Raw genomic sequence first — 25,236 nt, 5'->3', positions numbered from 1 at the left:
CCCGGCAGCCAGGGCAGGCAGGGAGGGAGGGCAAGCCTCCGCCTCACCTCTTACGTTGATCAGGGCTGGTGCCAGTCGGCCTGGTCACTGTGGCCAGTGCTCACACTGGAAGTCCATCACAGGCAAAGTCACCTCCTTCCTGTGTTAAATAACAAGAATGCTTGGCAAAGAATCAAGAACACAAGTGGCTGCCATTACTGCTATTAACTGAGACGCCAGCAAACCCTTCCCCAGTCCTGTCCTGCGTGATCCTGACACAGTGTACGGCAGGACCCAGCGCACACCAGACCTGACTGATCCTCACAGGTTCTTAAGACTCACTCATGAAGGCTGCTCCTGGTGAAGGCACCCTCTACCTTCCCACTGTCCCTTCAGACCCCTAGCTGCCAGCCTAGCCCAGCGAGAGGATTAGAACGCACAGGGCCTGCCCTCTCTCCCAAATACCAGCGAAGGAAGACAGACGCCTGTCCACGAAACAGGAGTGTCAGACTATCAAACATTCAAACGTTCACGGGGCAGAACGCTGAGCGTAGACATAGCCTCTCTAATCTCTGCCGCCTAATGACACAGATGTGACATGGCAGCCACAGCTGCAACGCCTCTAGGGGCAGTGTCCTGTTGAAGACGAAATAATCCGTTTTTATTCCCCTGGAGAGACAGCTTCTAGCCACAATGTGAACACAAGACCGACTGGTCCCTCCAGTCACTTAAGATGTTGCATAGCAGGGCTTAGTTACACTGGAGGATTGACCCTGTTCCAGCTCCAATGCACCAACTTACCCAACACCCCATGCACGTGTCGTTTCCAGTGAGCAGACGTCCTGGAGAAAAAAGAAACCCCAATTTTGTATAAATCTCGCAAACACCACAGAGGAGCATCACATAAACACTGCATTTTTTGGGAGGCCGAGGCGGGCGGATCACTTGAGGTCAGGAGTTCAAAACCAGCCTGGCCAACATGCTGAAACCCCGTCTCTACTAAAAAAAAAAAAAAAAAAAAAAAAAACGTTAGCTGGCCTAGTGGCTGGCGCCTGTAACCCCAGCTACTCGGGAGGCTGAAGCAGGAAAATCGCTTGAACCCAGGAGGGAGAGGTGGTAGTGAGCTGAGATCGCACCATTGCACTCCAGCCTGGGCGACTGGGCGAGACTCTGTCTCGGGGGGGAAAAAAAAAAAAAAAAAAAAGACCAGATGCGTTTTGCTGCATCTGGTCTCCAGGAAGGCGGACCAAAGAAGGTCCCTGCCACCAAAAAGCTCACTGTCACAAGGGCCATTCTAGAAAAATCCGACCCATGTTACTCTCTCCCCTTACTCTATGGTTAATCTGCGGGAGGGGAAGTTGGAGTTACAACACAGTGACCACGGAGCGCGTGCTGCCGATCCCCCTGCAGGTATCAAGGGACCAGGACCACGAGGCGGAATGCCCACCAGACAACCGAGCAGTCCTCCTCCCGCCAGAACAGCCTCCCGCTGAGCAGCCACAGTGACAAGGAGACCACCGGACGCGTGGACACAGATAAGAAATCAATTTTTCAAAGATGCTGACAAACATCTTCCCACAGCCTCAGCGACTCAGGGAAGCAGCAGCAGCAGGAGCGGAAGGGTCGTGGGTGAACGGGGTGCTTTTCTCTACGATCCGAATTCGCGCACTCAGCTCTCACCAGGCTTCCCGAAGCTTCCTGGCTGGAAACCGCGCAGGGCCGGCAGCGCCCTCTCCACCAAGGGACACAGCAGCGGCGCCTCCTCCGGGGCCCGGGCCCCCATCCCGCGGCTCACGCGGCCAGGACGCCCCAAATCAGAGCCTGCCCCCACCCCGCACCCGGAAGCCGGCAGCCGAGTCCCCTAGGCCGCGCAGCGCCAGGGAGAGCGAGGCTGCTGGGCGGTACCCGGGGAGGCGCTTGGGAACGGGCCGGTAGGAGAAGGCCAGTTGCCTACCCGCCATGGCAGCCGCCGGCGCGCGCAGAGGACGAGAGGAGACGCGCCGCGCCTTTTATAGCGTGTACGGCGGCCCGCACGAGTCAATCCGTCCCGCCCGAGCAGCGCCCCCCAGCGGTCCCCTGCCGTGCCGCTCCCCGCGCCCGCAGGTGGGCGCCGCTCCGTGGCTGGCGGGTGGGCGCGTGGGTTTGCCACGCAGAGCAGCGGCAGCGCCGTGACCCGTGTCCTGCACCGCGACCGCCCCACAGGGCCAGCAGCCGGGGCCGCGCCGTCTCCAACCCGCCGGGTGCCGGACACGCCACGGACACGCGCGGCTCCCCGTTTTCGCGGAGGATTTCCAGGCCAGGTCAGGAGGACGCTCCACGAGCCCGTGGTCCCGGTGGTCCCAGTGGTCCCAGTGGTCCCAGCCATCTGGGCGGCTCCCGTGACTGTCGAGCAGCGCCCGCCCGGGGCAGCATGGGGCTCCCGCGACGCGCCCCGTCCGTTCCCCACCAGGGGCTCTGCCGGTGTCGGCCATGGGCGCGGGTACACACCAGGCGCCTAATGAGTGCTGAGACGGGCGAGGGTCCCGGCAGGCGGGGTGACCCCGGCCAGGCCTGCGTAGCGCCCTGTCTGCGCTGTGTCCTGGGACCTCGGTCACCGCGCAGGGCGGGACACCGAGGCCTCGCGGCCAAGCGACTCGCCGCCGTCGCCGGGCTGCGAACGGTGGAGCCGGGACTCGGAGCAGGACGCGAGCTCCAGAGCAGGGGATGACAGGTCTGAGCCGCAGGGGCTGGGAGGAAGGCCGCGCTGCTGTCCTGGGGCTGGGCAGCCTCCGCATTGCACAGCGCACACCGCTCTAGCCTTAAGCCTGGAGGGGACACCAGGAGATGAGGCTTCTCGCTCAGCCTGCTCTCTGCAGCCACAGGCAAAGGCCAGGAAGGCCCGGGTGCGGGAGCTGGCTCCAGCTCGGGTGCTGGCTTAGAGGTGGCAGGAGCTGGTAATAAATTCAACTCAAATTTTCATTGCCTTTGCAAAGCCAGAAAACACCCCAGGGCTCCTAAGAAAAGCCCCAGCCCAGGACCCCAGGACACCTTGCAACTGGGCTGCAACTGCGTGGTCTGAGGCTCCTCCCTGTGTGGCCCCACCGGCAGGTTGGGTTCTAGCTCTGGTGTTGGGGCTGGAGCTGGCACCAGAGCAGGCTCCACCTCCAGAGATGGTGCAGGCTCTGTCCTAGCACTGACATGGTTGTTGGAGACAAGCTGGCTCTGCCCCGGCGACTGATGTTCTGGAGCTGCCTCTAGCTGTGTTGCTGTTGCTAGTCTTTGCCCTGGGAAAAGTGTCAAAGCTGGTCCTAGCTCTGGATGTGGTGCTAGAGCTGGTTCCTGATTGGATTTTGCTCTAGAGCTGGCGGGAACGCTGGCTCTCATTCTGAAGCTGGTGCAGGAGCTGGTGCAGGTCTGAGGTGGCTGTGGCTCTGGAGCTGCCTCTAATTCTGGTTCTGGTTGTGCAATCAGCCATCGCTTTATATCTGCTGCCAGCTCTGGCTCTGGAGGTGGTGCTGCAGCTGGCCCTTCCTCTGAACCTGGCACTGGCTGGAGGTCTACACCTGGAACTTGCTTAAACCCTGGAACTGGTTTTGGAGCCGGTGCCCGAGCAGTCACCAGAGGTGGCACCGGATTTGGTGATAGAGCTGCCTCTGTTTCTGGAGTAGGTGGTAGAGCTGGTGCGGCAGCTGGAGTGAGATCTGGAGTTGTGCTGGCTGTGGCCATAGTTCTTGAGCTGGTACAGGAACCCGCACTGGTGTGAGCCGCGGTGCTGAAGCTGGTCCTGTAGCTGATGCTGGCCCTGGCCCTTTTTCTGAACCTGATGCTGATATTTGGCCCTAACCATGCAAATGGTTTTAGAGCTGGTCCTGGTTAGAGGGCGGATGCTGGAGCTATACTGGAGCCGGCACAGAAGTGGCCAGAGCTGCCCCTGTCTCTGGTTGTGCTGCTGGAGCTGCTGCTGGAGCTGGCTCTGATCCTGGAACTAGCACCCGAGTCGTAGCCGGAGCTGGCTCTACCTTCTGAGCTGGTGCAGGAGTTGGCTGTAGCTCTGTAGCTAGTGAAAGCTCTAGCTGTGGAGAGAGGGCAAGAGACATCTCCTCCTTCAGAGATACTGAGTCCACTGCACCCTGACCCAGCACTTGCTCCATGCTGGGGGGCAGATCTGCCAAACACTTACTGAAACCAGTATGCATAGCCCTGGAGCAGACCATGACCTGCTGAGACCCAGGAGAGGACCTGAGCCCCAGCACCTGAGAGGGGAGCTGCCCCATGGCAGGGGTACTTAGAAGGTGGAGATGTCACATCCCCTGCCCCGGGTCACATGACAGAGGTCAGACGGTAGGTAGATGGCACTTCTGTGCAGAAAGTCAGCCACGGCTGGGTGCAATGGCTCACGCCTGTAAGGCCAACAATTTGGGAGGCTGAGGCGGGCAGATTACCTGAGGTCAGGAGTTCATGACCATCCTGGCCAATGTGGTGAAACCCCGTCTCTACTAAAAATACAAAAATTAGCCGGGCATAGTGGCGCACGCCTGTAATCCCAGCTACTCGGGAGGCTGAGGTGGGAGAATGGCGTGAACCCAGGAGGCGGAGTTTGCAGTGAGTGGAAATCCAGCCTCTGCACTCCAGCCTGGGTGACAGAGTGAGACTCCCTCTGAAAAAAAAAAAATCTGGAGAAGAAGATGGTGGTGATGGTCGCACAACAATGTGAATGTACTTAATGCCACTGGAGTGTGCACTTAAAAATGGTTAGGGCAGGCCGGGTGCGGTGGCTCATGTCTGTAATCCCAGCACTTTGGGAGGCCAAAGTGGGCGGATCACCTGAGGTTGGGAGTTTGAGACCATCCTGACCAACGTGGAGAAACGCCATCTCTACTAAAAATACAAAATTAGCCAAGCGTGGTGGTGCATGCCTGTAATCCCAGCTACTCGGGAACTGAGGCAGGAGAATCGCTTGAACCCAGGAAGCAGAGGTTGTGGTGAGCTGAGATCGAGCCATTGCACTCCAGCCTGGGGAACAGAGCGAGACTCTGTCTCAAAAAAAAAAAGGTTAGGGCCAGGCCGGGTGTGGTGGCTCACGCCTGTAATCCCAGTCCTTTGAGAGGTCAAGGTGGGCCGATTGCTTGAGGCCAGGAGTTCCAGACCAGCCTGGGCAACATGGTGAAAATTAGCTGGACACAATTAGCCAGGCATAGTCTGTAATCCTAGCTACTCAGGTGGCTGAGGGGGGAGGATCCCTTGAGCCCAGGAGTTTGAGGCTGCAGTGACCTGTGATTGTGCCACTGCACTCCAGCCTAGATAACAGAGAGAGAACCTGTCTTTAAAAAAAAAAAAAAAAAGGTTAAAATGGTGAATTTTATGTTCTGTATATTTTACTGCGATAAAAAAATTAAGGAAATTATTTATTTACTGCCTTAGTTTATTTGTGCTGCTATAACAAAATACCTGGGACCAGGTAAATCATAAAGAACAGAACAGTTCTGGAGGCTGGGAGGTCTGGGAACAAGGCGAGTGTCTGGCGTCTGGTAAGGGCCTTCTTGCTGTGTCCTGTAGCAGCAGAGCAGCCTAGCAGGATGCTGCTTCAGAAGGGCCTTCATCTCATTCATGCAGGAGGAGCCCTCAACAAGGCCAGTGTCTGTGTCTGGTAAGGGCCTTCTTGCTCTGTCCCGTAGCAGCAGAGCAGCCTAGCAGGAGGCTGGATGCTGCTTCAGAAGGGCCTTCATCCCATTCGCGCGGGAGGAGACTTCATGGCCTAATCGCCTCTTCAAAGGCCCCACCTCTTGATACGTTCACACTGGCAACATCTGAATTTTGGAGAGGACACATTCAAACCACAGCACTTACCATTCGAAACAAAATAGAAGCCCACCAGGTGCAGCGGCTTACGCCTGTAACCCCAGAACTTTGGGAGGCCGAGGTGGGTGGATCACCTGAGGTTGGGAGTTCGAGACCAGCCTGGCCAATATGGTGAAACCCCATCTTTACAAAAATACAAAAATTAGCCAGGCATGATAGCGGGTGCCTATAATCCCAGCTACGCAGGAGGCTGAGGTGGGAGAATCGCTTGAACCCGGGAGGCGGAGGTTGCAGTGAGCTGAGACTGTGCCACTGCACTCCGGCCTGGGTGACAGAGTGAGACACCATCTCAAAAACTTTTTAAAAAAATTTAAAAACCCAACCAAACAGGCCTGGTGCAGTGGCTCACGCCTGTAATCCCAGCACTTTGGGAGGCCAAGGCAGGTGGACCACCTGAGGTCAGGAGTTCGAGACCAGCCTGGCCAACATGGGGAAACCCCATTTCTACTAAAAATGCAAAAATCAGCTGGGCGTGATGGTGCGCGCCTATAATCCCAGCTACTCAGGAGGCTGAGGCAGGAGAATCACTTGAACCTGGGAGGCAGAGGTTGCAGTGAGCGGAGATTGTGCCACTGCACTCCAGCCTGGGCGACAGACTGACTCCCTCTCAAAAAAAAAAAAAAAAAAACAAGAGCAACAGCAACAGACAGCCTGCAGTCCCAGAACACCCACACTCTCTCACTCTCTGTGACGACTCAGAATTTCTTCCAGACTTAATGGATCGCCATTCTGGATAAAAAAATCAACTAAACATGGACGCCTTCCCCTCCCTGCTTCGGCTGCCTTGTGGACACACAGGTTCACACCAAGGTCATTACCAAGGGTTTGCTTCTCCCCCCCACCCCCCCCCGCAAGCACTCCCCCCCAGCCACACCCCTGAGGGTTGGGACATCCTGGAATTGCTTTGTCGATTGGCACTGATGGGGAGGGCTTTGAAGGAGCCGTGTGAACATCCTTCAGGTCGAGGCCTGGGCGAAGCTGGCCCTGAGACTGGAAGACATTCCTGGAGAAAATGCAGGGGCTCCTGGCCACTACACGAAGTCCACATGCAGAGGGCCGTGAAGTGGGCGGTGGGTGTGGGAGTGGGAAGGTGGAGGCGTCACACCCCTGCCCCAGGTCACGTGACAGAGGCGGAAGGGGTGAGTACAAGTCACAGTACCCAGTGGAGCCCTGCAGAGCTGCCGGCGAGTGCTGCTGGGGCTGCAGAGCGTGTGAAGCCAGGCACCCCAGGACGTTTTGGGCATGAGCAGGGATCAGGCCCCCATGGGGAAGGGGAGAGTGCTGGGGAGGTCTGACCCTGGTGGGGGCAGACTGGGGGAAGGTGACTGTGCAGTGCTGAACACTGTCCACAAAATGTCATTCCACCTGAACCTGTGAGCATGACCATGTGTGGAACAGCGTGTCCGGGTGCAGCGGCTCACACCTGTAACCCCAGCACTTTGGGAAATCAAGCTGGGAGGAGAGCTTGAGCCCAGCAGTTCGAGACCAGCCCAGGCAGCATAGATAGACCCTGGCTCTACAAAAAATAGAAACAAATTAGCTGGGTGTCATGCTGCACACTCATCCCAGCTACTCGGGAGGCTGAGATAGGAGGATCGCTTGAGCCCAGGAGGTCGAGGCTGGAGTGAGCCATGATTGTGCCACGGCCCTCCAGCCTGGGCGACAGAGTGAGACCCTGTCTCAAAAAAACAAATCGAAAGACAAAATAAGGTCCTAGATCCAATGACTGCTGAGAAGAGCAGGGCTGGCCACAAGAGACAAGGCCTCGGGAGGGCAGGGGCAGTGATAGGAGAGATGCAGCCCCAGCCCCAGAACACCTAGACCTACCAGCACCGCCCGCGGCTGGAAGAGACAGGAAAGAGCCTCCTTCAGTGCCTTCGGAGGAGCGTGACCCTGCAGCACCTGGGTCTGGACTTGGAGTCTCTAGAACTGAGAACGAGCTTCTGATACCCCCAGTTTGCAGTACTGGGGCATGCCAGGACCTCCCACAGCCGGTGGCCGTTCACAGTGCAGGCCTGATCGGGGGCTGCAGACACACTCAGCCTGACCCCACGGTCCACCTGGTTTTCGTCACCTGGAGGTCGGCCCTTCCTATCTGTAGGGTCCAGCCCCACAGGGTCAGTGGGTTTTTCTCCCCGTGTGCGGAGACAAGAAATTGTAGAAGTAAAGACACAAGACAAAGAGATAAAACAAAAGACAGCTGGGCCCGGGGGACCATTACCACAAAGACGCGGAGACCTGTAGTGGCCCCAAATGCCAGGCTGTGCTGATATTTCTTGGATACAAGACAAAGGGGCAGGATAAGGAGAGTGAGCCATCTCCAATCATAGGTAAGGCCACGTGGGTCACGTGTCCACTGGACAGGGGGCCCTTCCCTGCCTGGCAGCCTAGGCAGAGAGGGAGAGAGAGGAGACAGAGAGAGAGACAGCTTACGCCATTATTTCTGCATATCAGAGACTTTTAGTACTTTCACTAATTTGCTACTGCTATCTAAAAGGCAGAGCCAGGTGTACAGGATGGAACATGAAGGTGGACTAGGAGAGTGACCACTGAAGCACAGCATCACAGGGAGATGGTTAGGCCTCCGGATAACTGCGGGCGGGTCTGACTGATGTCAGGCCCTCCACAAGAGGTGGAGGAGCAGAGTCTTCTCTAAACTCCCCCGGGGAAAAGGAGACTCCCTTTCCCTGTCTGCTAAGTAGCAGGTGTTTTTTCTTGGCACTGACGCTACCTCTAGACCATGGTCCACTTGGCAACAGGCATCTTCCCAGGCCCTGGCGTTACCGCTAGACCAAGGAGCCCTCTGGTGGCCCTGTCCAGGCATAACAGAAGGCTCACACTCTTCTGGTCACTCCTCACTATGTCCCCTCAGATCCTATCTCTGTATGGCCTGGTTTTTCTAGGTTGTGATTATAGAGTGAGGATTATTATAATATTGGAATAAAGAGTAATTGCTATAAACTAATGATTAATTATATTCATATATAATATGTCTATGATCTAGATCTAGCATAACTCTTGTTTGACATATATATATATATATATATATATATATATATATATATATTTTTTTTTTTTTTTTGAGACGGAGTCTTGCTCTGTCACCCAGGCTGGAGTGCAGTGGCGCGATCTCGGCTCACTGCAAGCTCCGCCTCCCGGGTTCACGCTATTCTCCTGCCTCAGCCTCTCCGAGTAGCTGGGACTACAGGTGCCCGCCACCACGCCCGGCTAACTTTTTGTATTTTTAGTAGAGACGGGGTTTCACCGTGGTTTCGATCCCTTGACCTCGTGATCCGCCTGCCTCAGCCTCCCAAAGTGCTGGGATTACAAGCGTGAGCCACCGCGCCCGGCCAATATATTTTATTAAACTGGAACAGCTCGTGCCCTCAGTCTCTTGCCTCGGCACCTAGATGGCTTGCCACCCACACTTATCCAGTTCTTTGAAACTGTTAGGGCTTTTGCTTAACAGAAAGGAGAAAGATGACCCAGCCACGTGCAGCAGTGAAAAAGCCGTCAGCCCCAGTTGGTGACTCTGGGTCTTTAAACACCTTCCATGGGGCCACACAGGTGCCCAGCCCCATGCCGGAACCTTTGGGAATTGCAGACTCTGACCAACTGTTGGGCTTTCATAAGAGCCTCAGGCCGCTCCCTGCCGCCTTTCGTCCCCAACCTGGACCTCAGAGGCCCAGTGGAGTGACCACTGTAACTCCAGGACAGGACTGCACAGGGCCCTCGGGAGGTGGGGGGTGTCCAGGAGCACTGGCCAGCCCCATCGGCCCGGCCGCAGCTGTCTCTGCTGCCAGCCAGCAAGGATGTCCACAGGCTGTGGGCTCACCTGGGGGCTCATCTGTAGCAGACACACCTATGGGCTCCCCCGGATTTTGTTTGTTTGTTTGTTTTTTGAGACAGAGCCTCTCTGTGTCACCCAGGCTGGAGTGCGGTGGCACGATCTCGGCTCACTGCAGCCTCCACCTCCTGGGTTCAAGCGATTCTCCTGCCTCAGCCTCCCAAGTAGCTGAGATTACAGGCATATACCACGACGCCCGGCTAATTTTTGTATTTTTGGTAGAGAGGAGGTTTCACCATGTTGGCCAGGCTGGTCTCGAACTCCTGACCTCAGGTGATACACCTATGTGCCTCCCTCCCAAAGTGCTGGGATTACAGGCGTGAGCCATGGTGCCTGGCCTCCCCTGGATTCTTGTTCTCATCTTCCTCCAGAGAGAACCCTGGCCGTGCCACTGCCTCTGAAATAGGGGTCAGGGAAATGGTGTTATCCGGGAAGCAGCTGAGGCTATGGTGTCTCTGAGGCTCATTCCAGGGCCACGGAGTGGCCTAACCCACAGGGCTGTGTGTGATGAAAGGGCGTCATAGACCGCACGGGCCCTGCGGAGGGTGGCGGCTGGTACCCACAGAACGCGAGCAATTCTGACCCACCAGGTGGCACGCTGCGGAGGGAGGTGCACTGGCACGGGTGGTGTGTACGCGTCTAACCCTGCCTGCTGCCCCTCCCTCCCTGCCCGTGGGACCCCCAAGTGGTCCCCTCTCCCCATTCTCCCAGCTCCTTCCCTTCTTCCTTCTTCTCCTCCCCACTGACAGGATTGAGTTGTGGAGATGGCTGCTTCCCTGGACCCAGGGAAGGGGGGCGCAGAGCCTGAGCCCCCGGGACAGAGCCAGGCCCAGGGAAGGGGGGCACAGAGCCCAGGTCCCCCGGGACAGAGCCACTGCCCTCACCCTGGTGAATGGGTAGTTCAGAGGCCCACACTCGGGGTTCTCAAGGCCCACACTCAGGGTTCTCAAGGCCAGACAGCAGTTTGGGGCGCCTGCTCAGCTGGTGTCCTGTCTCTGCAGCCAGCCTGCATGAGGGAGCAGAGACATCGGAGGGGGGCCGGGGGGCCTGGCCCACCTCTCCATGACTGTGCCTTGGCCTGGGATTCTGGAAGAAGTAGTCATGTCTCTGCCACTCTTTAATGTTTTTTGAGACAGGGTCTGCTCTGTCACCCAGGCTGGAGTGCAGTGGCGCAATCGGGTCACAGCAGCCTTGACCTCCTGGGCTCAAGCCATCCTCCCACCTCAGCCTCCCGAGGAACAGTCACCATGAGTGCGTGCACCACACCTGTTACATCTCAATCCTGGAGTTAGTTTTTCTTTCTTTCTTTCTTTCTTTCTTTCTTTCTTTCTTTCTTTCTTTCTTTCTTTCTTTCTTTCCTCTCTTTCTTTCTTTTCTTTCTTCCTTCCTTCCTTCCTTCCTTTCTCTCTCTCTCTCTCTCTTTCTTTTTTTTTTTTTTTGAGACGGAGCCTTGCTCTGTTACCCAGGCTGGAGTGCAGTGGCATGATTTCAGCTCACTGCAACCTCGACCTCCCAGGTTCAAGTGATTCTCCTGCCTCAGCCTCCCGAGTAGCTGGGAGTACAGGTACCTGCCACCATGCCTCGCTAATTTTTGTATTTTCAGTAGAGACAGGGTTTCACCATGTTGGCCAGGCTGGTCTCGAACTCCTGACCTCAAGTGATCTGTCCGCCTCGGCCTCCCAAAGTACTGGGATGACAGGCCTGAGCCACTGCACCTGGCCACAATCTGAAATTCACCCTGGTACCACAACACAGAGCAGCAGCCAGCAATGAAAGGGAATGAACGAGTGACCACACAGTGTGGGTGAATCTCACAACAGCTGTTCAGCTCTGTGAGTGAAGGAAGCCGGACCCCCGACGCAGCGTGCATGCAGAGTGATCTCATTCACAGGAGACTCCAGAAAATGGAAATTGACGTAGTAACAGGAAGACGACCAGTGGCTCCTTGGGCTGGGGCTGGGGCAGGAAGACCCAGAGGAGCTTTGCAGAACGTGCTGGGTCGTGGACACGTTTCTGTATTTTTTTTGAGACGGAGTCTCGCTCTTGTCACCCAGGCTGGAGGGCAATGGTGCGATCTCGGCTCACTGCAACCTCTGCCTCTCGGGTTCAAATGATTCTCCTGCCTCAGCCTCCCGAGTTGCTGGGACTACGGGCATGCATCACCACGCCCGGCTAACTTTTTTGTATTTTAGTAGAGACGGAGTTTCACCATGTTTGTCAGGCTGGTCTCAAATTTCTGACCTCGTGATCCACCCGCCTTGGCCTCCCAAAGTGCTGGGATTACAGGCATGAGCCACTACACCCAGCCTATATATATATATATATATTTTTTTTTTTTTTTTTTTTTTTTTTTTTTTTGAGACAGAGTCTTGCTCTGTTGCCCAGTGGAGTGCAGTGGAGCAATCTCGGTTCACTGCAGCCTCTACTGCCTGGGTTCAAGCGATTCTCCTGCCTTAGCCTCTCAAGTAGCTGGGATTACAGGCGCCCACCACCACATCTGGCTAATTTTTGTATTTTTTTTAGTAGAGACAGGGTTTCAGCATCTTGGCCAGGCTGGTCTTGAAATCCTGACCTCGTGATACACCCATCTCAGCCTCCCAAAGTGTTGGGATTACAGGTGTGAGCCACCATGCCCGGCTGTATTTTTTGTTTTTTTTTTTTTTTGAGATGGAATTTCGCTCTCATTGCCCAGGCTAGAGTGCAATGGCATGATCTCAGCTCACCGCAACCTCCGCCTCCCAGGTTCAAGCTACTCTCCTGCCTCAGCCTCCCGAGTAGCTGGGATTATAGGCATGCACCACCATGCATGGCTAACTTTGTATTTTTAGTAGAGACAGTTTTTCTCTATGTTGGTCAGGCTGGTCTCGAACCCCTGACCTCAAGTGATTCACCTGGTTCAGCCTCCCAAAGTGCTGGGATTACAGGCACCCAGCCTTTTATATATATGTTATAATATATACTATATATAAAATATATTATAATAATATATATATTATATATGTATATAATTTTTTTTGAGACAGAGTCTCCTCTGTCACCAGGCTGGAGTGCAATGGTGCGATCTCGGCTCACTGCAACCTCCACCTCCTGGGTTCAAGCAATTCTCCTGCCTCAGCCTCCTGAAAAGCTGGGATTACAGGCGTGCGCTACCACGTCTGGCTAATTTTTTGTATTTTTAATAGACACGGGGTTTCACCGTGTTGGCCAGGATGGTCTCAATCGCTTGACCTCGTGATCCACCCGCTTCGGCCTCCTAAAGTGCTGGGATTACAGGTGTGAGCCACCGTGCTTGGCCTATATATATGTTTTTTGAGACAGAGTCTCACTCTGTTGCCCAGGCTGGAGTGCAGTGAGGCGATCCTGACTCACTCAACCTCCCAGGCTCAAGCAATCCTCCCCCCTCAGCTTCCTGAGTAGCTGGGACTACAGGTGCCCACCACCACGCTCAGCTAATTTTTGGAATTTTTGTATTTTTTGCAGAGATGAGGTCTCACCATGTTGCCTGGGCTCCAGATTACTTTTCTGCACACAGGAGAGCCTTATTTCTCATAAGAGATTGCAGCCAGCAGGGCAGCCTTTCTGACAGGCTAGGAAGCGTAGCCTCGGGCCAGAAGCCTGGAACAGACACTTGGAGGGAGGGGCAGAGGGAAGAGGAATTTATGCTGAAGGAGATGGCCAAATATAGGTGTCCAATAAGCTTCAGAAGGATCATGAGTATTCATGAAAGGAGAAGCGTGTACACGTGCAGCTGAGCAAATTCTCCATGGGCTGCCCAGAACCACTCTCTGATTTCTTCTCGGGCCAGAAGGAGGGGCTGACCCCTTACCCCGTCATGGCTGAGGACTTGGGTTCAGGGTTTCTTTGGGATCGCCTTGGCCAGAAGAAAGTCCATTCATTCAGTTGGGGGGTTCATCTCAGACAACCTCCCGTCATCACCCCTTGAGTGAGACCCAAGCCCTTCACTGCAGCCTTCGAGGTGCCATGGTCCGGTGGACCCCCTCCTGCTCCTCTGTGGCTCTCCCTGCCGCCGTTCTCATACTGGCATCCCCAATCTCCTTGAGAAGCCATTTTCTCTACTCTGATGTCTTTTCAGAAGTCATGTCCTGTTCTGGGGATGCACCCCTGCTCCTCCAGCCCCACCCGAACTGACTTAACACCCACCACCCTTCCCAGGTCAGCCCAAATGCCACTTCCCCCAGGAAGCGCTCCCTGATGCTGCCCTGGATGGAATGAGTCAGACCTGCTGTTGTTGGGCCCTGGCCGCGCCTAGATACACTTCTAGGGTCTATACTCGAGTATCCAGGTGATCTAGGGTCTATACTCGAGTATCCAGGTGATCACGCTGCTGAGGTTGGCTTCTCCTGATCAAGCATCAACTCTGGGACTGTGTTTGCCGATTCTGCTCCCTAACGCAGCCGCAGGGGCCAGCACGCTGCCTGGCACGTCATGGGGGCTTCTCCATGTTGGGTGGATATGTGAACGGCTTCCTGAGAAAGTGCAGGATGTCAAGGAACGCAGAGGGTGGCGGCAGCGTGGAGGGCAGAGGGAAGGCACACGGCGAGGACTGCGTTGGGCCAGCCTGTGGTCTATTTCACAGCAGACAAGGAACAGCAACAGCCTGCAGTGTGCTCCAGAGGACACTGGGGAAGGGGCCTGGCTGACATCTCGCTACCCGGTCAGCCTGTACCCTCCTTCCGCCATCTTTCTGTGGTCATAAAGGATCCCTTGAGCCACTTGATTTTCTGTCATTGATACATTATCAATGACCTAGAGTCACCAAACACCTCTCAACAAGCCATGGTCTCCACCTGACATCTGGAACAACGCTCCCGGGGCCTGGGAGGACCACACGTTGAAAGGAAAGAGCAGAGGACACTGGCTCTCATGGCAGGATGGTGTGTGCACAGGACGCTGTGGGAGAGGAAAACAGCCATGCGTGGGCTGGCTGCTCGGAGGAGACACAGGAACCATGAACACGTCTGCCCCGGCCGCTCCCTGGTTCCATGCGTGCTCGTCTTGGGCACCACGAGAACACAGCCATGCAGCCCCCGATCCTGCAGCCACAGCCGCGGCACCGCCTGGTCAGATGCAGCATCTGCTCCGGGTGCCTCTCGCTGTCGGTGCAAGGCCTGCCAGGCCGAGCCCCGATTCTCAGGGGCGGCAGGAGGTGGGAGTCACGTTTGGGTGGATCTTTAAAATGGCACCTTTCAAATGGGTCCTTTCATCTCTCCTTCCCCCAACGAATCAGCTCCCCAATGGGACGGGCAGGTAGGGCCAGGAGGGCAAAAGGCTGAGGGCACAGTTTACCATCTTTCGGGAGGATGACGGCGGCCTTGGAGAGCCCCAGAATGTCACATGCGTCCATGAATTCCTTCAGACTCTGGAAGCTCGAAACATTCTGTCTATCTGAGGTGGAGATCAGGATCACATGAGAGAGTCTAGCTCTGGCCGTTTTGGGGTCTGCACCCTGACCCCATCCCTACCCCAGGAGCTGCTGAAATGTCCTCAGAGTTTAGGCATGAAGCAGGGCTTGGCCAGGGGAGGACAGCGGCCGCTGGGCCCCTCCCCACTTAGGAGGCAGCCAGGCTCGGGAAGCCGGGGTCTCCATGCTGTCGCCTGGGGAACCCTCTCTGCCTGCAGAGTCCCCTCCAGCCAGCCCCTCAGCTGTGCCCCAGCTTGCTGCACCCTGAGCGTGCCCCACCTCAACTGAGACCCCAGGACCCACCTCTCCTCTACCCCTTCCAACTGGGAGGGCCACTTCTTTCCCTGTACCACAGGTGGTTGGTGCCTAGAATTGGGTTTGCGGCCCTTAACCCACACTGGGTCACTTCCACACCCCTCCATCCCGGGCAGACCCTTACCTGGGACCCCTCCGGCGCCTCCTCCTCCCCATTGTGTCCCTCACCCAGAACGTTGCACCTGCACCCCCCACCATCCTGGTGGCCTCCACTCCCCCTGGATGGCCCACCTTGCTCTGCCGCCTCTTCCTGGCATCCCCTATCCTTGCTTCAGCGACCTCCAGGACCTGACTGCTGTGGTCTTGGCTTCCACTGCCCCTGCCCTGACCACAGCCCCAACCTCCACTCTCCCTGCCCGCCTCACCCCCTGGGTCCTGCCCGGCCCCGTGTGCCCAGCGCCCCTCTGTGCCTCCCTCTGCACCCCCTCCACCATCCCCCGCCACCCGCTGTGCCCACTCACGGAAGAGCAGCAGGTTCTTGTAGTTTTGGGCTGCGCGCCCCAGGCGGAGGTAGACCAGGCCGTAGCTGTAGTCAGTGGACAGCACATGGAAGGCCTTCACCCCTTTCACTGAAAGAGACTCCCAGGATGCCCGCTGGTTCCCGGATGGTGTGGCTGTGCCCGCCCGCAGCGCTGACCCCTGGTGTCCGAGGTTTCAGAGCCCCCACCCAGGTGCAGGTGTCCAGAGAGGCTGAGTGCCCTCCGGGGGCCTCCCCTCCCGGGCCAGGCCGCCCAGCACATGACGTGTGGGCTCTGGGAACACAGCCAGCCTGACACCCGCCTGCTACGTGCTCTCGGGGACAAGGGGTCTGCTCAAGGCACAGGGGGGACAGAGGCATCTCACGCAGTTCCTCTGGGGCCCAGAGCCCCAGCACACCTCCCTCCCGTCCTTCCCTCGGGCCCGCCGCATACGCACAGGTGTTCCTGAACACCGGCTTCTTCCTGTCTTTCCTCAGGATCACCTCCTGGGACTGGCACCCCTTCAACCTGGGGCCAAGGCGGGGGCTCAGGCTGCAGACCAGGGAACCCCTCCTCCCACCCGCCAGCCGCCGAGCCCCACCCACACGTCTCGGTCCCACCCCTGCTCCCGTGGGACCTGGGAAGGTTGAGGCCCCAGGTCCCCAGTTTTTTGCTTCACTATCCAACTCGTGTCAATTTGAGGCTCTGTGGTTTGAGGATTTTCCAGTTCGGACTGGGGCCTGTCCCACGGCACGGGAGAAACTCCCAACTCCCACCCGTGGGGGCCCAGGGGCTGCAGGCGGCTCCCATGTGGGGGCCCAGGGCCTGCAGGCGGCTTCCTCTGAGTTTAGGGGGGAGGAAGTCGGGGGGATGGTCCTTGTGGAACTTCCAGACAGACGGGCTCCTCCCAGACTCCTTTCCAGCCCCCAGGCAGCTCCCTCCTCCTGGAAGGGGAGACCCTTTCCTGGGGGGCGCTGCCCACTCACCGGCTGAAGGCGAGGAGCACGCAGAGCTGGCACACTTTGTTCACCTTTACCACGGACGCCCCCAGCTTCCTCTTGTCTCTGGCCGGCAAGAATCCCTGGGCGTCAGTAGCCGTGGCCAGAATGTACCAGAACCCTGAAAACTGAGCAGCGGGTGTGTGGGTGGGGACAGGAGCTGCCACCTGGGGGCTGTCCCCACCCCCGAGGTTCCCAGCTAGAGAACCCAGGAGACAAGTGACCCTTCTGTGAGCCGGAGCCCAGCCCCACCCAGGTGCCACCTTGGTCCCGGCCACTCAAGCCCTGGCCACTGGAGCAGGGCCGCAGAGAAGCAGGTGCCCAGCTGGTCAGGGACACCAGGCAGCACAGGGCTGGGCTGTGGGCACCAGCAGGTGGGAGGCCCCCCTACCTCAGAGGCCCCGGCTCCTTTCCATGTGGCCTCCTGGGGGCCGGGTACTGCTCGGCCACTTCCCTTCCCGCCGGCTCCCGGCTCCCAACTCTGCCTGCTGCCAACCCCAGTGCCCTGGGCACCACCGTGCCAATGAGTGCTGCTCCCACGGCTCACTCAGCAGGTGCCCGGGCCCTCCCGCTACAGAATATGCCCCGCTTGCTCCACACCCACTCTGCACTCTGGGCGTCACCCGACCTCCTCGGCCACAGCTCTCTGGGTCCCTCCACCCTGACCCTCCCTGACCCCCCGACCCCCCTGAACCCCCTCGAGGCTCCCTGCCTTTGCCCTGCAACTTGCGGGGCCCCTTGCCGGAGGCTGCAGTGGGAGAGGCCAGGTGGGCTGTGCCCGTGCCTGGAACTCCTGGTAGCCCTGCTCCTGGGCGGCTGCCGGGAGACTGTGCAGGAACCTGCTTCAGCTCCAGGGCCGGCTCCCTGCTCAGGGACCAGCGGCACATGGCTCACCTTGTTCCAGTTGAGGGTGTGGGACTCCCTGGGGTACCACTCCTGTACCTGGGACCCTGCAGCCAGCCCCAGCCCCAGCCCCAGCACCAACACCAGCAGCCCCTGCCTCATCTTCACCCTCCTCCCTCAGCCGCCAAGGCCAGTGTTTAAACCTCCCTGGAGCTGCCAGCCTGTGTTGGGAGACGATGGAGGGGAGGGAGGGGAGGGAGGCAGCAGGTGTGGCCTTGGGCTCTGCTACTCTCTCCCCGCCCAGGGACCACCCTCAGACACTCCGGCACAGCCAGCACTGCCCCGCCCTGTGGTCACCACTGGCCTGGGCTGCCCCGGCAGACAGAGGCCTCTCTGAGGCCCCAGGACCCTCCTGCCCTCTGTGCCCGGCCTGGGGTCACTGTGTGTGCCCCTGAGACTCATTAAGCCCTGGTCCTCATCCCAGACCTCCCAGGTCACAGGCAAAGGGCTGGTTGTGGCCCTTCTGGGGCAGATGTGGACGTGGGAGCCCCGCGCGGCAGCCACCCACACAGCCCCCGCCACCTTCTTGAGGGCCTGGCACCCAGCACCTGAGCAGGTACCGAAGGGCGGGCCGGGGCTGTGTGCCCGTGCCCATGAGTGTGTGTGTGTGCATGTGTGAGTGCGTGCTCACATGTGCATGCATGTGCATGCCCAGTCTGGCAGGTCAAGGCATCTGTGTGCACCTCGCCTCACTCCAGCCATGAGCCTCTCACAGTCCCCAGCCCTGCATCCAGCCCCGAGGCCCCCATGGCCTGTGTTTCTCCCAGGATGGCAGGCAGCCCCCCACGCCCATCAGAACACAGGAGGACCTGCAGGCTCGGGCGTCTGGGGTCCCCGTGCCTGCCCAGGCAAGAGCCACAACCCCAGCCCAGAGAAGCCTGAGCCTGGGGGATCGGGGGCCTCTCTGAGCCCCACCAACCACGTCTCTCTTGTCCTGGGCAATCCTTGGAGCCTGTGGCACCCCAGCCATGGTCCTGGTGGACATCACTGCTGGCTCCCTCCCAGGCTGTGTCCCCTGACCAGCCCCCACCTCCGAGCCGGGGCCCGAGTTTGGGTGTCCGAAGACCCAGAGGGGCTCTGGCAAGGGACTGGGTTGGGCATGCGTCTTCTTTGCAGCTGGCTCTATGGTTCTGTGGCTTGGCCCTTGGTGATGACCCCCGCCATCCTCCCCGCAATTCCCCGGCTGTCCCCCAGTCAAGAGCATCCTTGGTTTGCTGTGGAATCGCTTTATTCTGAGCTGGTGCTGGGCCCCGGGAGCCGCTGAGCAAGGTGGGTAGACACTGGCCGAGGTCACAGGACCCTGCGGGCGCCATCCCTACTGGGGATGCAGCACTCACTGAAAACCAAGAGGAGTGTGAGGGGCCCAGCACGCCACGGAGGCGCCCTCCACACCCTCAGCCGCCTTAGAGGCAGTGGAGCCACGAACCCCGTGGGCTTGGGCAGAGGGTCCTCCCGTCTACTGTGCGTAGCGTGGCCTCCCCAACCCCCTACCCCCAAGGGAGCCGGGGTGAGGCTCAGGACGGCGGCTTACCGGAAGGATCTTGTGAGCACAGGTGACTAGAAGGGAAGGCAAGACTGGCTGTGAAAAAGGACTGCGCCCCCCAGCACCCCAGGGCCCCGCCCACAAGACTCCCCGGCCATGGGGACCAGCCCCCCAGGCCTGACTTTGGGCAGGGGCAGGTGAAGACCTCCTCAGCCTGCCTGACTCCCTGAGGGCGACTGAGTCAGGCAGAAGCCAGAATCAGCCCCAGGGTCTGTGTCACCCCATCACGCCCTGTGGGCTCCAGAACTTGCCCCAAGCCTCCCCTGTGGCTGCTCCGGTGGACACTCACGGTCCTTCTGCAGCTGGGCCTGCTGCTGTGACAGGAAGCCCAGGCTCCTGCTCCACTTGGTGAAGAGCCCCATGGCCTCCTGGCTGGCTGTCTCCGTCCGACCTGGGGGCACCAGGGCAGTGCAGGGGGAAGCAACCTCTGAGAGCTGGGGAGAGGCGGGGAGGGGCCAGGGAGGGGCTGGGAAGGGTCAGGGAGGAGGCCACCTGCCCTGGGAAGGACCCCGGTCCTTCCAAGGCCACCTCCAGTGCAGCCATTGGTCCCGCACGGCACACTCACCGTACAGCTCCCCACGTGGGCCCCGCACGGCACACTCACCGTACAGCTCCCCACGTGGGCCCCGCACGGCACACTCACCGTACAGCTCCCCACATGGGCCCCGCACGGCACACTCACCACACAGCTCCCCACGTGGGCCCCGCACGGCACACTCACCACACAGCTCCACGGTGTTGAAGGGTTCATCCCCGAACTCCAGCTGAGTGAAGATGATGACATAGTCTCTGAAGTTGGTGACCAGCACCCGGAGCTCCAGCACGCCTATCGCTAGGAAACAAAACTCCCCGCCATGGGGGAGAGCAGCTGCTGTATCCGTCCAGGGGCCGCTGAGCTGGTGCTGGCCACAGGGACGGAGGAGCCAATTCAAGTGAGAGCGCCCAACCCCAGGAGACCCCTCCAAGCACACCCAGAGCCCCCAAGCTTTGTCCCCCACCCCAGACCCCACCTGGTACCAGCATCAAGGGGCTTTCAGACACTGACGGACAGACAGACAAGCACTGCCCCAGCCTGTCCCGGGTGTGAATGAGAAGCGGCTGGGTCACACCGGCCCAGCCCTGTCCCTGTGGACAGCCACTGAACAGGCGCCTCGCCTTCTGCACCTATGGGGACCTTGGCTGGGCCCCACTGGCGTCTGAGCCTGATGGGAGTAAGCTTCCAGTCCTCTGTCCGGGGGCCTCTCTTCACCCTCAGGATGGGCACCAATCCCAAGACCAGACCCTGTAGCCTCCTGGCACTCGGGAGTGGAGTCAGCCCTCCGTCCCTGCCCGCAGGGGGCCTGGGGATGCTGCAGGGAAGAACCGCCTGGGTGAGGCCGTGGCCATCAGACTCACAGGGATTCTCAAACACCCATCCCGAGTTTCGCTTTATTAGCTCCACGACACTCTAGCTGCACCCTTCCAGCCTGGAAAAGAAGGGGCCCGTCACCCACTCAGGGTCAAGACCCCGGGGCCCGGTGAGAGGAGACGGAGCCCAGGAGTCCAGGCCAGGCCAGCCGGCAGTGAGGCCAGAGCTTCCATCTTCTGCCAGATGCCCTGATGCCCGGAAACCTGCTCTCGGGGAGTGGACGGCACGGGAGTCCTGAGAGGGGCGGACACTCCCGTTCACCTCCTGAGAGATCCTCAGTGCCAGATCTCCACCAGGAATCCTGAATGCTGCTGAGGAAGCAACAAGAGACTCGACAGACGGGAGGTTCGCCCCCGACTTGGGGGAAGGACGGGGTGGGGTGGGGGTTTCCCACGACTTGGGGGGAGGACGGGGCGAGGCGGGGGTTTGCCCACGACCTGGGGGAAGGACGGGGCAGGGTGGGGGTTCTCCTGCGACTCTGGGGAAGGGGCCGGCGCTCCCTAAGTGGTCAGTCCCCAGCGTGAGCAAAACCCAGCAAAGGTGCAGTGGCGTTTTCCAACGAAGGAAGCTGAGGCTGAGTCCATGCGGGAGAAACAGCAAGAAGAACTAGGAAAGCCATGTGGGAGCTGCCACCTCAGCCTGGAGCCCCTTGGTCCCAGCTCACCCTGAGGCCAGGCCTGGCCCGGGGGGTGCAGTGGGGTCTCTGCCCTTACCCTGTAGGTGCGAGTAGGGGGAGAGCACGCTGGTGAGGAGGGCAGGTTCTTCTCTCTGGGCCCCGTGCGTGGCTCAGTGGTTCAGGCCTGGGCTCTGCTGCCAGCCTGCCAGGGGGTAGACGCCCACCACACCACCCAGCAGGCCACTCTTCTGCAAAGGGAGGCGGGCACCGACTCCTGCCCCAGCACGGCTACCCCCACAGCCCGGCTGCCCTGTAGTTGTCCCCTGTGTAGCATGGCCGCCCCACAGCCTGGCCCACCCCACCCCTGCACACCACCACCAGCCATGCATGTGGTCGGGTGCGCTGGCCTGAGGCCACAGGGCCAGTCCAGCCAACAGCGTCCACAACCATATTGTTTGGGGATTTATGTTATGAAAGTACCAGTGGTTCTTAGGTCCAAATGCATTACCCTCCTTTAAACAGAATTCCCGACAAAGGCTTGCTGAGACGACAGGCTTCCCCAGCTTTGACCACAGCCTGAAGCCCAGATGACCCAGGACAGGGATGCATGAAGGAGCGTGGTCAGAGCAGTGCCTGCCCGCGGTATTGAAGGTGGGAGTGCCACCTGGAGGCCCCAGGGACACAGATGTGAGTAGCTGGGCAGAGGGCTGGTGGCTCTGCACAGAGCCCAGAGGGAAAAGTGAGGGGGGGTGCAGAGGGGCCGTGGGAAGCCCCCAGGCCGCGGTGCCCGGGAGCAGATGTGCAAAGTACATGATGTGGCTGAGCCACAGTCCTGCCTATGGGAAGGCCTGGCAGGACCCGCCCCACTCACCCGTGCTGGGAGGACAGAATTCGCAGGCTGTTTTCTGGAGTGAGGGTCACCACCACCCCCGCGACGTTCTTCATGTCCTTCTCCACTGCAAAGCCCTTTTCCCGGGAGGCCACCGCAAGCACGTACCAGGGCCCAAGAAGCTGCATTGAGGCCGCTCCTGTGAGGGCCAGCAGCCCTCCAGCCTCCAGCCTCCAACCTCCAGCCTTCCAGCCCTGCAGGCTCCAGCCTCCAACCCTCCAGCCTCAGCCTCCAGCCTCCAACCCTCCAGCCTTAGCCTCTAGCCTCCAACCCTCCAGCCTCCAGCCTTCCAGCCCTGCAGGCTCCAGCCTCCACCCTCCAACCATCCAGCCTTCCAGCCTCCAACCCTCCCACCCTCTAGCCTCCCCACCCTTGCAGCCTCTAGCCTCCAGCCCTCCAGCCTTCCACCCCTCTAGCCTCCAACCTCTAGCCCTCCAGCCTCCAGCTCTCCAGCCCTCCAGCCTCCAGCTCTGCAGCCTCCAGCCTCCAGTTCTCCAGCCCTCTAGCCTCCAGCCTTCCAGCCTCCAGCCTTCCAACCTCCAGCCTCCAGCCCTCCAGCCTCCAGTCTCCAGATCTCCAGCCCCACAGCCTCCAGCCCTCCAGCCTCCAGGCCTCCAGCCTCCAGCCCTGCAACCTCCAGTCTCCAGCCTCCAATTCTCCAGCCCTCCAGCCTCCAACCCTCCAGCATCCACCCCTCCTGCCCTGAGGCTCCTGCCTTTGGGACTCCCCATGGGCTGGCCCAACTCATTCCCCACTGCCCATGCTGGTCTGGGCTGGCCCTGGGGACCCAGAAGCTGTGTGGCCTTAAAGGAGGGGCTGGCCCCCGAGGACCAGCTTTCCCCACCCGCAGGAGGACGATACCTGCTTAGGGTCCAGTCTTCCCAACCACAGGGCATGGACCCTGGGCACCGAGACCAAAGCCAGAAGAGCAGCCAGCAGCAGGCCGCCCATCCTCCCAGGTCCGCACCGTGCCACAGGCCCAGGGTGTGCAGTCCCTCCAGGCCCTGGAGACCCGTTTATATGGCTCTGAATTTCTCCGTGTGGGCGGCACTAACCGCCAGGAACCCTCCTGGCCTCCTGCAAAATTACCCAGGGGGGCACTGAGCAATGGCAGCCTCTGAGCCCAGATCAGACCAGCTGCACAGCCAGGAGAGGGTCTGGAGTGTGTGCATCAACCATACTGTACTGATCCCTGCTTTCTTCCACCAGAAGTTTCCAGAATGGGCATCCTAAAGCCAGCAGCACCACCTCCCCCTTTCCTGGGGACCCACGCTCTCCCTTGCCCAGTCTGGGAAGCAGGGACTCTGCTGTCCGCTGCCAGGCCCTGCAGGAGGCCAAGGTCAAGCCCAAGGAGAGGAACCAGGGCGAGAACAAGTGGTTCTTAGGAGCTGTGGTTTTCGATATCTTTTGTTTCAATCATTAAATATAAAAAGTCCCTGAAAGCCTTTTGAAAAAGGCTCCCACCCCCTCCTGCTCACCCACCGTTCTGCTTTGTGGCCTGGCCTCTGTCTCCCACAGCCAGCACCCCCAGACCAGACTGTCCTCTTCCTTCCACCCCTGCAGCCCACCATCCGGCCCTGCTGCCTCCTGCCTCCCCTCCCTGGGACCCTGGCCTGCTTGTGCCTCCCAAGGCCCCTTGAGAGCTCTCTGCAGCCCCCGTCCGGGAGCAGAGGACAGAGGTGCTCGGCAAGGTCTATCTGAGCCCCTGAAGCCCACTGGGAGGCAGCCGAGAGGGTCCTCCCCCAGTGCCGTGGCCTGCACCCTCTGGGATTCACTCCCACACACCTTCGCTCATTCATCAACAAGGGTGCCAGGAGCATGTCCGTGCAACAAGGCTCCAGTGCCCAGGGCCGCCTGCACTCACAGAGCTGACACTGCAGCCCTGGCCGCCTGCCTTGTACCCACGCAGCAGGGCCTGTGACCACCAGAGTGCAGGAGGGAGGCAGAAACCACACAGCTACTGGGGGCCAGGCCTGCGAAGACTGACCGGGCAGTGGGGCCACGGAGGTGCCAGCCAAAGCCATGGCAAGCAGGAGTTGCCCAGGGGCTGAGCCACAGAACAAGGGGGCGGGACACTTAGGCCTGGAGCCTTCAGGAGGGAGCTGTGGCTGGGCACGGTGGCTCACACCTGTAGTCCCAGCACTTTGGGAGGCTGAGGCGGGAGGATCGCTTGAGTCCAGGAGTTTGAGACCAGCCTGGGCGACATAGCGAGACTTCGTCTGTACAAGCAAATTTTAGCTGGACATGGTGGCGTGCTCCTGTAGTCCCAGCTACTCAGAAAGCTGAGGTGGGAGGATTGCTTGAGCCCAGGAGGTTGAGGCTGCAGTGAGCTGTGATCGTGCCACTCCACTCCAGCCTGGGTGACAGAGCAAGACCCCATCTCTAAAATAAAATAAAAATACAAAAAAGTAGGAAGCCAAGCAGCTGGGCCAGGCCTCTGAGAAGGAAACACCCGCCAGTCCCACTAGTGTCCCTAAGGGCTGCAGGAGGCTGGTTCCCGAGGTAGCCACAAAACAGCACACACCATCAGCCAAGCGAAGCGCTATGGCTCAGGCCTGTCATCCCAGCACTTTGGGAGGCCAAGGCGGGTGGATCACCTGAGGTCAGGAGTTCGAGACCAGACTGGCCAACATAGTGAAACTCCGTCTCTACTAAAAGTACAAAAATTAGCTGGGTGTGGTGACACACGCCTGTAATCCCAGCTACTCGGGAGGCTGAGGCAGGAGAATCGCTTGAACCCAGGAGGCGGAGGTTGCAGTGAGCCGAGATTGCGCCACTGCACTCCAGCCTGGTTGACAGAGTGAGTAAGACTCCGTCTCAAAAAACAAACAAACCAACAAAAAAAAACAAAGGATAAACCTCAGAGTCTAGTTCCCTGCCGGGGTGTGGAGCTGGAACAGAGTGGGGGGATGAAGTTAGACTTTTTCTGAGTAAACGTTTTTGTACAGTTTTGACTTTGGAATCAAGGTAATTTGGTATATTATACTCAAAAGTAAAATAAACAAATTCCTAACATGGGA

The 25,236-nt window shown here is 59.0% G+C and overlaps 4 protein-coding genes, 1 long non-coding RNA gene and 1 other non-coding gene across 9 annotated transcripts in view; 1 reads left to right on the top strand and 5 right to left on the bottom strand.

Moving 5' to 3' along the window:
• Positions 1-6,437, bottom strand: part of LOC134736273 (uncharacterized) — an 8,109-nt gene extending 1,672 nt beyond the window's left edge. The window contains exons 1-3 of one of the 2 annotated variants that reach the window (XR_010120175.1): positions 1,660-6,421; positions 781-821; positions 48-139 (exon numbers count right to left, since the gene is read on the bottom strand). Coding sequence is in view for 1 of the 2 variants with exons in the window: in XM_063636718.1 (XP_063492788.1) it covers positions 1,989-2,753 (765 nt within the window). In the remaining variant the exon portion in view is untranslated. Of the gene's footprint in view, positions 1-47; positions 822-1,659 lie in introns of both variants that reach the window. The other variant, XM_063636718.1, reaches the window with a different exon arrangement.
• Positions 481-612, bottom strand: LOC129479970 (small nucleolar RNA SNORA17). Its single transcript, XR_008656887.1, has one exon. It is a non-coding gene; the product is annotated as a small nucleolar RNA SNORA17 (small nucleolar RNA).
• LOC129478673 (uncharacterized) lies at positions 6,437-25,236 on the top strand. The gene is made up of 5 exons (XR_010120176.1): positions 6,437-8,147; positions 10,801-13,967; positions 13,998-21,056; positions 21,850-23,175; positions 23,426-25,236. It is a non-coding gene; the product is annotated as an uncharacterized lncRNA (long non-coding RNA).
• Positions 14,446-17,899, bottom strand: LCN10 (lipocalin 10). 2 transcript variants are annotated; one of them, XM_055270341.2, is made up of 6 exons: positions 17,752-17,899; positions 16,846-16,985; positions 16,278-16,387; positions 15,863-15,970; positions 14,972-15,070; positions 14,446-14,575 (listed from the first exon to the last, which is right to left on the bottom strand). In XM_055270341.2, exons 1-6 carry the CDS (start codon positions 17,860-17,862, stop codon positions 14,547-14,549), a joined length of 597 nt encoding a protein of 198 aa, XP_055126316.1. In that variant the 5' UTR covers positions 17,863-17,899; the 3' UTR covers positions 14,446-14,546. The 2 variants fall into 2 exon arrangements, with proteins under 2 accessions (XP_055126316.1, XP_063492789.1); XM_063636719.1 differs by lacking the exon at positions 15,863-15,970.
• Positions 18,450-20,105, bottom strand: LOC134731281 (uncharacterized). Of its 2 annotated transcripts, XM_063636717.1 has the most exons (4): positions 20,025-20,105; positions 19,593-19,737; positions 19,292-19,317; positions 18,470-19,075 (listed from the first exon to the last, which is right to left on the bottom strand). In XM_063636717.1, exons 1-4 carry the CDS (start codon positions 20,085-20,087, stop codon positions 18,470-18,472), a joined length of 840 nt encoding a protein of 279 aa, XP_063492787.1. In that variant the 5' UTR covers positions 20,088-20,105. The 2 variants fall into 2 exon arrangements, with proteins under 2 accessions (XP_063492786.1, XP_063492787.1); XM_063636716.1 differs by lacking the exon at positions 20,025-20,105 and having other exon boundaries at positions 18,450-19,096; positions 19,593-19,846.
• LCN6 (lipocalin 6) lies at positions 20,712-23,205 on the bottom strand. Its single transcript, XM_063636720.1, has 3 exons — positions 23,078-23,205; positions 22,199-22,338; positions 20,712-20,769 (listed from the first exon to the last, which is right to left on the bottom strand). The coding sequence occupies exons 1-3, from the start codon at positions 23,165-23,167 to the stop codon at positions 20,751-20,753; spliced, it is 249 nt and encodes an 82-aa protein (XP_063492790.1). The 5' UTR covers positions 23,168-23,205; the 3' UTR covers positions 20,712-20,750.

The sequence above is a fragment of the Symphalangus syndactylus genome, chromosome 3, assembly GCF_028878055.3.
Source record: "Symphalangus syndactylus isolate Jambi chromosome 3, NHGRI_mSymSyn1-v2.1_pri, whole genome shotgun sequence".
NCBI classification, from domain to species: Eukaryota; Metazoa; Chordata; class Mammalia; order Primates; family Hylobatidae; genus Symphalangus; species Symphalangus syndactylus.
This window is presented reverse-complemented; position numbering and strand designations above follow the sequence as displayed.

Excerpts from the sequence above, each read along its gene's own strand:
- LOC134731281 (XM_063636716.1), bottom strand. The coding sequence starts at position 19,846 with ATGGCTGCACTGGAGGTGGCCTTGGAAGGACCGGGGTCCTTCCCAGGG. Across the intron at positions 19,318-19,592 it reads GGCCCAGCTGCAGAAGGACC|TCACCTGTGCTCACAAGATC; the intron begins GTGAGTGTCCAC and ends CTTCCCTTCTAG. Across the intron at positions 19,097-19,291 it reads GTGCTCACAAGATCCTTCCG|TGAGTGCTGCATCCCCAGTA; the intron begins GTAAGCCGCCGT and ends CTTGGTTTTCAG.
- LCN10 (XM_055270341.2), bottom strand. The coding sequence starts at position 17,862 with ATGAGGCAGGGGCTGCTGGTGTTGGTGCTGGGGCTGGGGCTGGGGCTG. Across the intron at positions 16,986-17,751 it reads ACACCCTCAACTGGAACAAG|TTTTCAGGGTTCTGGTACAT; the intron begins GTGAGCCATGTG and ends CCCGCTGCTCAG. Across the intron at positions 15,971-16,277 it reads GAGGGAAGGACGGGAGGGAG|TGAAAGGGGTGAAGGCCTTC; the intron begins GTGTGCTGGGGC and ends AGTCTCTTTCAG.
- LCN6 (XM_063636720.1), bottom strand. The coding sequence starts at position 23,167 with ATGGGCGGCCTGCTGCTGGCTGCTCTTCTGGCTTTGGTCTCGGTGCCC. Across the intron at positions 22,339-23,077 it reads GAAGACTGGACCCTAAGCAG|CTTCTTGGGCCCTGGTACGT; the intron begins GTATCGTCCTCC and ends GCCTCAATGCAG.